The sequence below is a fragment of the Acartia tonsa genome, chromosome 5 (genome assembly GCF_053477335.1).
Source record: "Acartia tonsa isolate MP-2025a chromosome 5, ASM5347733v1, whole genome shotgun sequence".
Classification (NCBI taxonomy): Eukaryota; Metazoa; Arthropoda; class Copepoda; order Calanoida; family Acartiidae; genus Acartia; species Acartia tonsa.
Genome location: NC_137264.1, coordinates 15,938,325 through 15,953,441, shown reverse-complemented (window position 1 = coordinate 15,953,441; position 15,117 = coordinate 15,938,325). Strand labels below are relative to the sequence as shown.

Here is a 15,117-nt window from a genome sequence, read left to right as displayed (position 1 = left end):
TGTTGATCCGCCCACCCTTTAAACTGATCTGCCTGCCTGTTTGTTAGTCCGTTTGCCTGTATACTGATTTGCCTGCCCCTTACGTTGATCTGCCCACCCCAAACGTTGATCCGTCCGCCCTGAACGTTGATCCGCCCGCCCCAAACGTTGATCCGCCTGCCCCGTACATTGGGGTATTGCCTTTTTACTACTAAAAGTTATTCATCTATCTATAGAGTTCTTTCGAGAACTAATAGAAAACATATGCTGCTCTGTCTTGAATCACCTGCTTAATATATTGATCGCCCTGTATATGATCTGTTCTGTAAGCTAATCTGCCTAAGCTATAGCTGGCCTGCCTGCCTGTTAGTAATTCCGCCTAATACATTGATCCATATCTATAGAGTTCTTTTGAGAACTAATAGAATACATTTTCAAGTAAACTTCTCTCTTATTTTCACAAAGTTTTTCTTCTTCATAAAAATCAACAAAACCCTATATCTGTCTATAGAGTTCTTACGAGAACTGATAGACCTAATTTTTTGTGTCATTTTTTTTGTTTATCTTATCATCAGAAGTATTTAAATCTAACATGCACCATGAATAGGGAACAACTAAGGGGTTCTTCAAACCATGGAGGTAGGGGAAGATCTTCTTCTCGAGGTGCAGGTGTTAAACATTCTTCGCGGGGAAGAAGTGAATCCTGTGGATCCAGATACTCTATACGCACAAGATCTTCTGCATCTACCCTAGATTCCTCTCCAAGATCAAGAAATGAAACAAATAATATTACTGTTCGACCTATCATCAAAAAGAAAACATTAGCTGAAAGAATCAATAGCAAAAGGACCTCTAATTCACCACTTAGACCAAGCTCAAGTAGTACTCCAGTGACCTCCCCACAAGGTACTGCAGCAAATGAAAATCACAACCCTTCCTCAGAGTCTAACAATCCAATTAATTCTAATGATCAACCACCTTTAGTCCCTAAACAACCATACTTAAACTCTCTTGTTGATTTAGAGAATAATCTTAACGAATATCAAACTACTCCACTTGTAAGCAGTGCAGGTACAGCTTTAGTCTCCAACCTTGAACGCCTACCTGCTATTACTACACTGAGCTCAATATCAGAAATTAACAATTTCCTTGACATATTAGGTTGTCATATAGATGATTATGGGAACAACCTTCAAACTCATCCAGATTGGAAAAAGTCTATCTATGAAAGATATAATGAGGTAATGATAGACCTTAATAAAGCCAGGGATATTGCTGCTGATTTGATGTCAAATGCAGCTCTTACAAGATGCTCTGACCTTTCAAGCAAGCTTGAAGATTTTAAAGTACGCTGGAGTCTTTCAACTAGTTCACATTCAACATCTAGCTTCCATGGTTTTCAATCACTAGTGAGTAATGCTTCATCTATGAAAATGAAAAGAAATGAGATTCTCCCTCAATTTCATCAAGATGTCCAAAAAAGAATATCCTCATTGGAGTCTAACTTATCAGGTCTAAATCATTTGAGAGACAAACTCCCTAACCTGTATCAAAGAGTAGCTGTTCTTGAAGACAAGGATGAGAACTCCGATAACAAAATCAAATTGATTGTAGCAGAGAATAACGAAAATAGTTCTACAGAAATTCTTGAATTAAAGGATAAAGTATTAAAAATAGATTCTGATCTATCACAGGTCAAGGAAAGCCTTATGAATCATTTAGAAATATGTAATAAGAAAACTTACCTAACTATATTTAAAAAATTAGAGGACCTTGAAAGCAAACAAAGTGTTCCCACTGACATCAGCACTAACCATCTTCGAGCTTTATCAAAGGAGTTTGCAGCATTCCAAAGATCCATGTCTGTTGACATCCAAAACATTAGAGATAGTTTCAGCGAATTACCTAAAAATTCAAATGATCAGCAGAAACCAGAATCGATCTCAAACATAAAAGGTATAGAACCTTTAGTTGATAAATTCTGTACTAAATCGTTACATGATGATCATGTAACTGAAAGCGTTTCAAGGTGGCTTCATTCTCAAATAAGATTATCAGGTGACAATTCAGCTAATCAACATGCCAAGCAGGACTGTAACAGTTGTAATGCTCAAGTTGTTATGTCAGGAAATAACAATCCTTTTAACATTCCTGCCAATAATTATATTGCAAACACTGAGCACGGAAATCTAATAGATCTCACATCTCCATTGAAAACTATGAAGATTAGCAACCACAACAAAGTACAATCTAAAGAGCATCAGGATAACCTGGATAACATATCTGAGAGCAGCCAACTTACTAACAGCACCATCAGCCCCTCATCTGTTCAAGGAAAAATTCTTAAAACTAGTATGAAAAATCTTTCAAGATTGCTCATACCCAAAGTATCAGATAAAATTGGAAAGTCTGCATTACAAGATCTTTACAGAAATCAACTCTCCACTGTAGAAAGCCAAGTTAGAGACATAAGTAGGTCTCTAAGAGATTATATGAAATCAAATGATCATAACATTCAACTATGTGAAAATGTTTCAAACGTTATTGAACAAGCCTCAGATTGGGCAGCTGAAATCAGAATTCTCTACCATAAATTAGGAATCCACAAAAAATCACAGGCAAGCAAATTGTATGACAGTCTACCACAATTTACAAAGCATTCACAAATTGACGTTTTTGAATTTTTCAGGAGATTTTCAGCATTTTCAGAAGAGTATGATATCCCCGAGGAGAGAGCAACTCTACTATTCAACAAATTTTTGTCATCTGATATTCAAGAAGAGGTTGAAGAGTTTAAAGATGATTTTTCTGAAATGAAAAAAGCACTTACTCATCGATATGGTGATTTGAAAACAATAACCAGTGATTTCCTCCTCCCTGTTTCAAAAAGTACCAAGCCTAGTAACCATAATGATAGTATTGCTTACCTAGATTATTATAGAAGGCTAAACTCATCCCTTCAGAAGATAAATAATCTCTTAATATCCAAGAATGTCCCAGTGGATGAGGCTGAAAGCTATATTTATTCTCAAGATTTTCTACATTTATTACTCTCATTTATGCCCCATGATTCCAAGAGTAAGTTCCTTGAGCAAATGCAATTTTTTGGAGAAGATACTATTCGCATTCGTGGTCAAACTGCTTTCAAATTGATATTGAAAACAGTCTCCCAGTCTTACCAACTATATGATGCTTCTGCAAGAACAGACATCCCACCTTTAAGTGTTGGAAAAGCTCGCAAAGCTAAATCTCACCAAATTAATCATTCCTCAGGTGTCCCAATCACAAATGATTCAGATTCTGATCATGAAAGAGAACTTACGAGTTCTATTCATTTTCAATCCTCTAGCACAGCAAAAACCAGGAATGACAGACCTTCATCCCCCTTCAAGTTCCCTTGTATTATTGAAAAACATAATCATGAACTTCAAGACTGCAGAGATTTCTTCTTTAGCACACCCAAAACAAGGTATGAAGAACGTCGTTCCTTTAAATTCAAACACTGTTTGCTTTGTTTACAATCTTCAGAAAATTGTAAGTCAAGACGTTGCAACAACAACAAATCAGTTCCAAAGTCCTTGATATGCCCTGAATGTCAAGAAGAGAGTAAAACTAACAAAAAGAAATCATGGGTTTCAGTATTCTTCTGCACTAATGATAAACACTCCAAACCATCAAACCCAGACATCTTGAAAGCTTTGGAAAGCTACCTTCCCTCTTTCAAATCTGGAATTCTAAATGCACCCATCAGTTTAGTATCACATTTTCAAATCCTGGCAACTTCAATCTCTGAACCGAAACCTACTTCTCTGTCTAGGCTACCAGATGTGCAAGAACAACCTTTAGTTTATAATACATCTAGTGGTTGTATAGATAATCCACCTCCCATTGATATGATTCCTGAGATTCTTGAGGATTCCATTGCTGTTATGCAGCTATTACTTATTAAAGACAAACCTGTGTTAGCACTTTATGACAGGGGTGCTAACCAGCATCTCATAGAAGGAAAAATAGCTGAGGAACTTAAGATTAAGGTCATAAATCATCAACCCAGTGCAATAGGTGTTGTTTCTGGAGGCAAAATATGGACAGAATACGGTACATATCAAATGTACCTTGGACCTACCACTGAAGGCAAGTATATTGAGCTGATTGCTCAAGGAATTACAGCTGTTACAACAACAATCCCATCCTACAATCTTGATGATGTTAATAAAGAAACTCTTGAAACTACAGATATTCCATTAGAAACCCAATTGCCCCAGCACATTGGAGGCTCACGTATAGGCTTATTAATAGGCCTAAAGAACCCTGACTTGGAACCAGTTTGTGTATTTACTCTTCCATCAGGAATTGGTCTGTATAAGAGCCCATTTAGAGATATGTTTGGTAGTTATTATTGCTATGGTGGCCCTCACAGCTTATTCTCAAAGGTCAACAAGAAGTTCCATGGAAGTATCAATCATATCCAGGCTTATTTCACGCAAACTATGAATCAATACAGAAACTCTCTCTACCCTTCTATCTTAGATTCCCTAAAGCCCGAATTGACAGAAACAGAATCCTGCATATCAAATTTTGTTGAACCCAAACTGGACTACTGCTTCTACTCAAAATCAGGACGAGATGTGTATCCAACACCATTAACTTCATCAGACTTTACAGAATTAGGTCAACAAGTATCTGATGAAAGAGATCAAGATAGAAGCCTATGTTCCAATTCACATTGTGATTGTACTAGTACTCTAAATGTCCTCAAAGCACATGTCCCACTGAGTAAACAGAGATTATACATTGATGAGATTGATGTTGATAATATAATAAGTTTTCGCTGTGAAGTTTGTAGGAAATGCAAGTGTTCCTCCTCTAATAGAAGCAAAATGATCAGCCTGCAAGAACAAATGGAACAAGACATAATTGACAAATCAGTTACAATAGACTTAGAGAACAAACAGGTTTTAGTTGATCTTCCTTTTATCTCTGATCCAGACAAGATTCTATCAGCTAAACATGGTGGTAACAATAATTACAGTCAAGCTCGTAAGGTTTATAATTCTGTCTGCAAATCCTCAACAGATGAAACCAAAGTTATGATAAGAACTGCCCATGAAGACTTAGTGAACAAAGGTTTTATGAAAAAGATCACTGACCTCCCCCAAGACCAACAAGACATGATAAATAATGGTAAGTTTTGCCATTTCATGCCATGGAGGGCTGTTCTTAAAGAATCTTCATCTACACCATTGAGAATGGTTGTAGACCCCTCCATGACTGGTCTTAACTTGTGCCTTGCTAAAGGGGAAAATAAAATGAAGAAAATTACAGATATCTTATGTAGAGCCAGAACTAAGAGATTCATTTTTACAAGTGACATTTCTAAACTCTACAACAGATTGAAATTGAAACCCAGTTCATACAGGTATCAATTATTTCTTTTTCATAATGAACTAAACCCAAACTCTGACCCAGAAATATATATTATGACCTGTGCCTGGTATGGTGTCACATCCAGTGCTAATCAGTCTTTTGTTGCCTTAGAGAAGCTGGCCACGCTTCTGAAGGAAAAATACCCATTAGCTTATACTATTATTGTTGTTGATACCTATGTTGATGATATTATGTCAGGTTCAGATGAGTTTCATGAATGTGAAGAAATGATCAAACAAGTTGTTGCTGTCCTAGAAGCTGGTGGATTTGTAGCCAAATTTGTGATTCAGTCTGGTGCTATACTGGAAGAACCATTTGTCAAAGTCCTTGGCTATAAATGGTTGGTGACAGATGATAAGATCTCTCCTGGCTTCTCTGAAATTAATTTTCAAAAGAAAAGACGTGGGCTTAAAGGCCCCAACCCCTTCCCTGTGACAACCCCAGAAGATGTTGTCAAGCTCCTCAGTGATAAAAACATTACTAGAAGAATGATTGTATCAATGATAGCCCAAGTTTGGGATCCAAGTGGCTATTGGGAGCCTTACAAACTTCAACTCAAGTTAGATTCCCAGTGCTTAAACGGAATGCAATGGGATGTACCACTATGCATTGAAATGCAAGAATACTGGATATCAAGATTCCAAGAATTCCTCAGTATCCCATCGCTGAAATTATCTCGTTACATTTTTCCTGATAACACTGTTGATGACTCCATTCGTCTCATATGTATCAGTGATGCAGCTGAATGTGCAGGTGGTGGTGCTATTTATGCAGGAAAGAAATGTGAAAATGGTTCATATAGTTGCTCTCTTCTTGCTGCCAAAAGTAAGTTGATGAGTAACAGTATACCTAGAAATGAATTAGAGGCCATCAGAATTGCAGCTGAGTTAGCATTAGAGGTTAAACAAGCTCTTGGCTCAAGGGTTGTTGAAATTGTTTATGTTACTGATTCAAGTATTGCCATGTCCTGGGTACACAATACTAAAAAGCGTCTACGACTGTTCTGTCTGAATAGAGTAATGGAAATCAGAAGATTAATCAGTGAAGCAACTGACCAACTTATCTCTGTCCCACTCTTTCATTGTGAGGGCAAATCAAATCCAGCTGATCTTTTAACAAAACCCAACTCCTTGAAGCCAAAAGATCTTCATAATTCCTCTATTTGGGCTTGCGGTTATGAATGGATGAAGCTCTTAACAAATGACATGCCTCTGACCACTTACAAGGATCTTTGTCTGTCAGCTACTCAAAGTAACCTGATTGATGAAGAATGCTACCCAGAAATTCATTTTCCTTCAGCTGTAAACCATTTTTTGATCAACAACAGTGACTCTCAGCTTCATTGTGAAGGCTGTCAAATGTTTCAAGGTTATGTGAGTATTAATGTATGTCATGGCTGTTCAAAGTTAAACCCACATTGTGTTGACTGTTCTTGCAAAGTTTCCATGCTGATCCTCGCCTTGAAACGTGACGAGAACTATCCATTGATTGACATAATATTTACAGGTTATCAAAAGTCTCTAAGAATCATGGCCAATGTTTATGACTTTATACTGCTTCTTAAACATAAGATACATCAAAGAAAAGGTAGACCTATCTCAATTGAATGCCAAATGTGCCAAGCTATACAGATCTCCAATGGTATCCCAAGTGAATACTGTAAAATCTTGAGAGCCAAAGCTCTCTCTTATTTTCTGAAAATTGAGTCTTCCAAACTTGCTGAGTCAGTTCCCAAAGATCAATTAAGAAACTACAAGTTCAAAGAAGGTATCTATTACTCTGTTAGTCGTATTCCAGAAGATGCAAGAATAGAGCAGAAAGATCTGGACTATGATGTTTTCTTTGATAATACTGAATTAAAGAGTGTTCTTCCTGTTGTATCTCCTGATTCTAACTTCTTTTTTGCACTACTTATGCATGTTCATCATAATGTAAGAAAACATTCAGGCAATGAGATCACTTTGAGGGAGATAATGAAAGTTATTTATCCTTCTTCTAATCCCAAGAGGATTATTCAAGCTGTAAGAAAGAATTGCCCAAGGTGTCGTCTAATTTTGAGAAAGACTCTTGAGCTTGAAATCGGCAACCACCCACAAAGTAGATTTCAGATTGTTCCTGCATTTTATCACACAATGTGTGACATTGTTTATGGGTTCTCAGCCAAACCATTTAAGAATTCCCGAACTAATATAAAGATATATGCTCTAGTGTTAGTTTGTTTGTTGACTTCAGCTACCAGCATTGTTGCCCTTGAAGGTCTTGAAACTCAAGATGTTGTTATGGCTCTTGAACGCCATTCTAGTCGACATGGGATACCATCAGTAATATTTATTGACCAGGGAACTCAGCTACTAGGTCTGAAAAATCTATTGGTCACTGTTCGCAATGCTAACCTTCAGCTTAAAGAGTCTCTTGGTATTGAAGTAGTTCCTTCCACTGCCAAGGCTCATTCTTCTCAAGGACGTGTAGAAAGAAAAATAAGAACTCTTCGAGACATGCTGAAGAAAACTTCGGTTAATGTTGAACATTCATTAACTCCTATCCAATGGGAGACCATATTCTGTAAAATGGCTAGTGAAATAGATGATATTCCTATTGCCATAGGAGACAAATCAAGCAGTGCAGATTTTGGTTGGGAAATATTGACCCCTAACAGATTTAAGTTAGGACGTTCAAATAATTTTGCTGTTGAAGGAGTTATTAGAATAGCTGAGAGCTCATGTCCATCTCAATTGTTGAAGAGACTTCAGGCAATCCAATCATACTGGTATCAGCTGCTTATTGACAGAATGCATCACCTAATCCCCAAACCTGACAGATGGAACAAATCTGATATTATCAATATCAATGACATTGTCTCATTTAGGTTTAAGGATAATGAATCATCAAAAATGGAGAAATGGAAGATTGGTAAAGTTGTTGAAATCTTTAAAGGTGGAAGGAGTGTAAAGCTGGTCTACTCCCATGCAGTACCTGGCAAATCTAATCCAAAAATGCTCTTTGTTGAACGCTCTATTAGAGATGTGTGTGTAATATCTGCTATTACTGATCTGAACCTGAACTCTGAAGAATTTTTCAACCACTTCAAGCAAATATCCTAAACTTAAATATCTTGTAATCTATTACTGATCACATGCATTATAATATGAATTATTTATCCTGATTTTATCTACATTTGTATTTTAAATGTCCATTTTATAATTTTAGAATAAAGTTTTATACATATTATGCAATATTTTATCTGTTTTATCCCATGTTGTGCTCTGGTTTTAATTAATATTGTTTATATCTTATTGTCTCTATTGTATTTTAATTCAGATTGAAAATGGATTTTACCAGTGCCTACAACTTGTATGAACAAGCTAGATGTACTGTCCGTAATCCTTGTGATCTTGGTGCTGAAGAATTATTTCTTACTGAACACAAACAAAGTGATCAGTATGTCAAGTACTCTAACAACTACCAAAAATATCTCAATGATTCTGCTAAATCTCCCCTGTTTCCTAATGTTCCTGTTTCTGATCTTCTTATTATGAAAACTCATCTTGATCTGCTAGAAACCTTTCCCATTGATGAGATCATACCAAGAGGTGTAAGTCTCCACAATTCTCTTCTCATTGACCAAACATTTTCCCTTACTTGGAAACAACCTGATATTGAAAACCATTTCATCACTAAATCAATGCGTTTGAAGGAATTTGATATTACCAATTTCAATTTAGATACCTTTGAAACTACAAAAGATGCTTTCCTGGATGCCATTTCAACCAGTCGTTCTGCCTATTTTGATGTTCAGCCAATTCCTTTCATGATGGAAACAATCAAAATACCAGCAAAAGAGTATTGTTACCTTCTAACAGGTAAAAGAAATTGGAACTCCTGTAGAATATCATCTTCTCTCCATGATGATGACCTCATTGAAGTTCCTGCTAGAATAATTATCAGTGATGGGAATGCTATGGCTATTTCTCTAAAGTTTGGATGGGATATTGAAAGCTTTGATGTTGAAAATAATACTCATCATTTTGTCTATAACTATGGAAAACTGCAAAGTTTTGTTTGTTCTTTCCTATCAGACTTGCCTTTTTTATATGCTGAAAACATTGATGTTAAACTAAACTGCCTCAGGAAGTTCCTCTCTGATGTGTATGATCAAGATATCAGATTCAGAGGTCTTGATATTGGTGCTTTAGCTGTGGCAGTTGGATGTAAAATGGATAGCACAGATCTGTTTTCTCTGTCTTCTGTCACCCTTGGCAAGCCCTTCCCAGTAGGAATCGAGAATATGGATCAATCCTGGGCACTTTCTATCAAGAACCTACCAACAGTTGTTAACAGCTATATTATCAGCAAAATGAAACTGATAACCAAAATCTATGCTACTATGATGGGTTCTCTTTTAAGAACTTTGTTTCCAGACCCTGATATAGTTTGTTATGCACTCCGTATGTCTCAAAGAACATTTGTGTCATGGTTTTCAGAGTTTATAGCTGTTTCACTTCAACATGCATGGATTCATACAGACTCCCACAAGCATATTTCAAGAGCTGATATGATACGATCTATTATTCATCCTGATTGTGTTCAGGGAGAACAACTAGCTGATCTAGTTATTAATGTTCCAGTTCCTCAGTGTGGGGGAGAAAGATACCTTCATCATGCTAGAGATCAATATTTTAGACAGAGTCAAATTCTTAAATTTATTGATCTTCAAGATTACAACAGTGATCATCCTAGGCCTCATCATGATATTCTGTCTCAAAGATATAACCTTATGTACAAGCGTGAATATGTGAATGATGACTTTCACCTGCCCCTAGAATGTAATGAGGATGGTTTGCGTTCTAGCCCCCAATTCAAAGATGATCTTTACAACTTTGAAGTTGACACACTCACCTCAGAATATATCAAAGACCCTTCTCCTCATACTTCAAGAAGCAGAGTATCTGCAATTCAGGAATGGGCTAGACTAAACCCTACAAAAATCCCTGTTTTAATGAAAAAGTTACGTTTGCTTAGCTTTGATGATTTAAAACCTTTTTGGATTCTGAATGTTAGACTGTATGATTATCTTCGTGGAGTTACTCTGAGAGTTAGGGATGAGAGGTACAATGTTTTTAAGTTGGATCAAGTTATCTCAAGAAAGACTGAAAATACCTCCATTCATTTAAGATCAATTGAGGCAAAGAGATCTCTCCAGAGCAAGTCAATCCATGGTAATCAGATTCTGTTAAATCAGCAAAGAAGAGTGGATCTCTGTGATGAAAGATCTGCTTACCTGGATTCTGAAGGTAGAGTGGATTTGCTGAATGCTGTTCATAATGTGATCCCTGGTGATTTTACTGCTAGGAATAGAAGAATTCTGAAGAGGCGCAAGCAAAGGTTACAAAAGTCCAAATTGAAAAGGTTGAATTTTATTTCTGCAACTCAGTGGGATAAAAATAAAAAGCTAAGTGTTATTAACAGGATTCAGGTGAAACCTGCCAGTCTATCTTCTCAGGTGAAACCTGTCAGTCAGCTTTCTCTGGTGAATCCTGTCAGCCAGCCTTCTCAGAATACAAAATATCCACAATTTGATACTGCTTTTAATGATTGGTGTGACAAAGAGTTAGCTACTGTTAAGTTTGCTGGTGATAATGAGTTTGGTGATGATCGGGATATCCCACTGAAAGGTTTGGCTAAAAGGTTATCTCAGAATAAATTTGGTTATGAGACACGGACCTCAGATGACTATGGTGCTCTTGTTTTTCTTATCCGTAACAGAATCTTTGGAGATAAGAAGAAACATGATCTGTGGAGAAGATTAAGAGTTGCTGAATTTGAAAACAGATCCTAATATGTTGATAAGGTAGTTTGTTTATTTTTATACTGTAGAGCACTTTCGAGGGCTGACAGCAAAAATAAAAAAAAACATTTATAATAAGGTAGTTTGTTTATTTTTATACTGTAGAGCACTTTCGAGAGCTGACAGCAAAAATAAAAATGATAATAATATTTACAAATGGTTTTTCTTGCCCTGGCGCAGTGTTATAGACAGAAATCTGTGTTTTATGTCCATTTGTAAATGATTTATATTAATTGAAAGTTCCGTGATTATTGAATCTATAAACTTATTCAAGGTTTCGTGATATTTCCATAAATACTCTAAGTACCAGCTGTACATAAAACAGCTGTAATCTAGTTATACCAGATCTGGTTGTACATATCTATTACGTGTCATTTAGTGAAAGTCACTAGTAGTGATAGGTTATTTTATTATTATGTGTTATAAATTTGATTGTTCATGCCTATTATTATTTTTGGGTTTTTAGTAACGCAATCTTTAATTATATTTTAGAATAGAATGCAATTTAATTGAACAATCAAAGTACGAAGTAGTTATAATAAACCAGAGCACAAATATTTTATCCCTAAATAAATCTTTAAATAATCAAAGTGATTAGTGAGATTACTCGTTCTTTTAAACGTAACAATTAATTTGGTGTAGTTCTTTTTTATATCTCGGTTGAAAGTGATTATCGTTTAGCGGCCTTATATCGCTACAGTTTAATAATTGTACCTCTAACTCTTCAAATAAGAAATTTTAATTAAGGTTAGGTTCATTTTTGGGTTTTTTTTGAGCCCCGGAGGGCAAGGGGTTGGCGGCAGGGGGGCTATTTCTAAACTTAAACTTAGTTCATAAGCATAAAAGCTTAAGTTTAAGAAATCATCTCTATTGGACAAATAGTTCCTGAGAAAATTAAGGTTAGGTTCATTTTTAGGGTTTTTTTGAGCCCCGGGGGGCTAGGGGTTGGCGGCAGGGGGACGATTTCTAAACTTAAACATAGTTTATAAGCATAAAAGCTTAAGTTTAAGAAATTATCTCTATTGGTAAAATGGTTCCTGAGAAAATAAAGGTTAGGTTCATTTTTAGAGTTTAGACTTCTAAACTAGAAGTTAGTTTAAAGGCATAAAAGCTTAAGTTTAAGAAATCATCTCTGTTGGTCAAATGGTTCCTGAGAAAATTAAGGTTAAGTTCATTTTTAGGGTTTTTTGAGCCCCGGAGGGCTAGGGGTTGGTGGCAGGGGGGTGACTTCTAAATCAGAAGTTAGTTTATAAGCATAAAAGCTTAAGTTTAAGAAATCATCTCTTTTGGTCAAATGGTTCCTGAGAAAATTAAGGTTAGGTTCATTTTTAGGGGGATTTTGAGCCCCGGGGTGCTAGGGGGTGGGGTTATCCAAAAAATGATTAAAAATACGTGAAGTATTAACCAAAATTAAACTTTTATCCTAAATAACCTATAATCTAAAATCAATACCTAGTCCACAGAACACTGTTTACGCGAAAGTGGCAAAACTTCCCCCCCCCCCCCTTATTTAGAAATTATTAAGATATACTGACAAAAAAAACTTAATGAATTTAATTTTAATTGGTTGTTTTCAATCTTGGAGTTCAAACTTTTTAACCAATAACAAATTCTACAGATTCCACAGATTGGGTGATTTTGTTTAACATTGCAGGGAATGTACATCAATTTATCGTTCATCTTATCCCTTACTTTTATAGATGGTGTGTGAGACATATATACAAGCCCATGTTATCCGCTGGCTTCCAGAGGTCAACATCTATGGTTGCTGTTTTCTTCCTGTCCGCCCTATTCCATGAATATCTGGTCTCTGTCCCTCTTAGGTACTTATTCTTTTATAAAAGTAACAGGATGCATGTCTGTGTGAGCGTTGTGTACCGACGTATCTTGCTAACCGCATAACCGATTTGGTGCTATTTTACAGTGTAGCTTCGCATGGTCGCAGGGAAGGTTTATAACCATTTTGGAGGAGGGTGCCACCATACTCCCAAGAGAAATAAATCCTAATAAAAATTCCTCTCCACCCTACCTCCTTCTTCATTGAGAATAAAAAAATGTTCAAAGAGGCAAAAAAAATTTACGAAATTATTAGAAAAATTGCGAATTTCGAAATTCATAAAATAAATCAGGAAGAATGGGAGAAAAAAATTTCATAAAAGTATTCATTAGGTAATCATTTTAATAAAATTAGGATGTTCAAGTTTGGAGTTTGTCTTGGCATGTTAGGGCAAATACCCCTAGTTCAAATATCAAGGTAACAAAAATATTTTCTCTTGATTAGAAATTAGGTAGATTCTAAATAAACATTCCGAATGTTTTTAATGGGGACTACGAAAGCAAGTAATGTTTAATAACTTTAAACAGTGATGTCAAACATTTTTTGGTAATTACAGGTTGGTTAAATTAAAATGCTCAGACACAGACTTTTTCTATATTTTTTAATTTTTTATATTTATCATATTGTTAGCAAAATGGATGATAATTTGATAGTATTTAACTGTGTAATTAATGTACGTTGGCCTATTATAGCATTCGATTATATTTGTCCATATGTCTGTTTACTCACAAAATTAAATGAATAGTAAGATTCTAGATTGAATAGATTACCAGCCATATCTATCAATTATTACTAACAGGTGTAAATCCTTATACTAAAGTAACAGGATGTCTGTTTATCTGTGTGTTTGTACCGAAAGATCTCGCTAACCGCTGAACCGATCGGGTTCTCCTTAACAGGGTAGCTTCTCATAAGTCCTGGGAAGGTTTGTAACTATTTTGGGGGAGGGTACCACCACCCTCCCAAGAGAAATCACAATAAAATCAAAAATATTAAATATTTCCGCCGCATAGTGTCGCTAGCATAGTCGCGCTACGTAGTCGCGCTGCGTAGACGCATGAATTTAACAATTGATAACATAGACAAGTTATTTCTCAAATTAGATATTTAAAATAAAAAAAAACATTTAAAGGCCACTAGAGGCCTCTAGGGGCGTAGCCGCTAGTATTATATAAACTACAAAGAGGGTAATTTTTTTCGCGTATTTTCCGTCAAGTTATGTGTTACCGTTTAATCAAATACGCTTATTAAGTCAAACTGTCCTTAATCTTGATCAAATGTATGAACATAGTTAAGAACTGATTGACTTAACAAGTGCATTTGACTAAACACGCAACTTTACGTAAAATACACGGAAATGACACTCTTTTATATTTTTCTATAATTAAATTGAAGATTTGTTGAGAAAAACTTTGGAGCTAGATATGGAAATATGATGGTGTGGGGATCTTTGATTATCGGTAAGTTAAGGCAGGGAAAGGGCAATCCTAATATAAAAATAACAGGATGTATGTCTGTCTGTATTTACTGATGTATATTGCTAACCTATAAACCTATATGGTTCTCCTTTACAGTGAAGCTTCTCATAGCTCAAGGAAAGGTTTATAATTATTTTGTAGGAGGTTACCACCACACTCCCAAAAAGAAAAATATTCTCTAGAAAAAAATGACTTTCTCCCCCCTAACTAGAAAGATATTTTTTACTTTTTATTATTAAAACTTAAATTGATAATATAGGGGGTAGACTTACTCGTTAAATTATATAAAAATCCCTGTTTTGTGTTACTGTGCACTGTGCGTTTGGCCTCTTGATGCTAACAAAACTGGTATTTTTTTACAATCCCCGGAAAACTACGATGCGATTGATGACTATTCTAACATTATGTAATTCTTAAAATACTTTTCAGGTCAGCCTCTAATAATCATGATCTACTATCACGACTATGTGATTCAACATTATGGAAACCAAATAGAATCCATGGTTGAGGCTTGTCACTGCTAATATTTTATCTTTAATTTAAAAGTTTTT

The 15,117-nt window shown here is 35.7% G+C and overlaps 1 protein-coding gene across 2 annotated transcripts in view; it reads left to right on the top strand.

Moving 5' to 3' along the window:
- Positions 1-15,117, top strand: part of LOC145318855 (diacylglycerol O-acyltransferase 1-like) — a 26,241-nt gene extending 11,124 nt beyond the window's left edge. For both annotated transcript variants that reach the window (XM_080160517.1, XM_080160515.1), the window contains 4 exons: positions 12,952-13,074; positions 13,443-13,505; positions 14,484-14,548; positions 14,996-15,117. In XM_080160517.1, the coding sequence (XP_080016643.1) occupies positions 12,952-13,074; positions 13,443-13,505; positions 14,484-14,548; positions 14,996-15,090 (346 nt within the window). In that variant the 3' untranslated portion in view covers positions 15,091-15,117. The remainder of the gene's footprint in view (positions 1-12,951; positions 13,075-13,442; positions 13,506-14,483; positions 14,549-14,995) is intronic.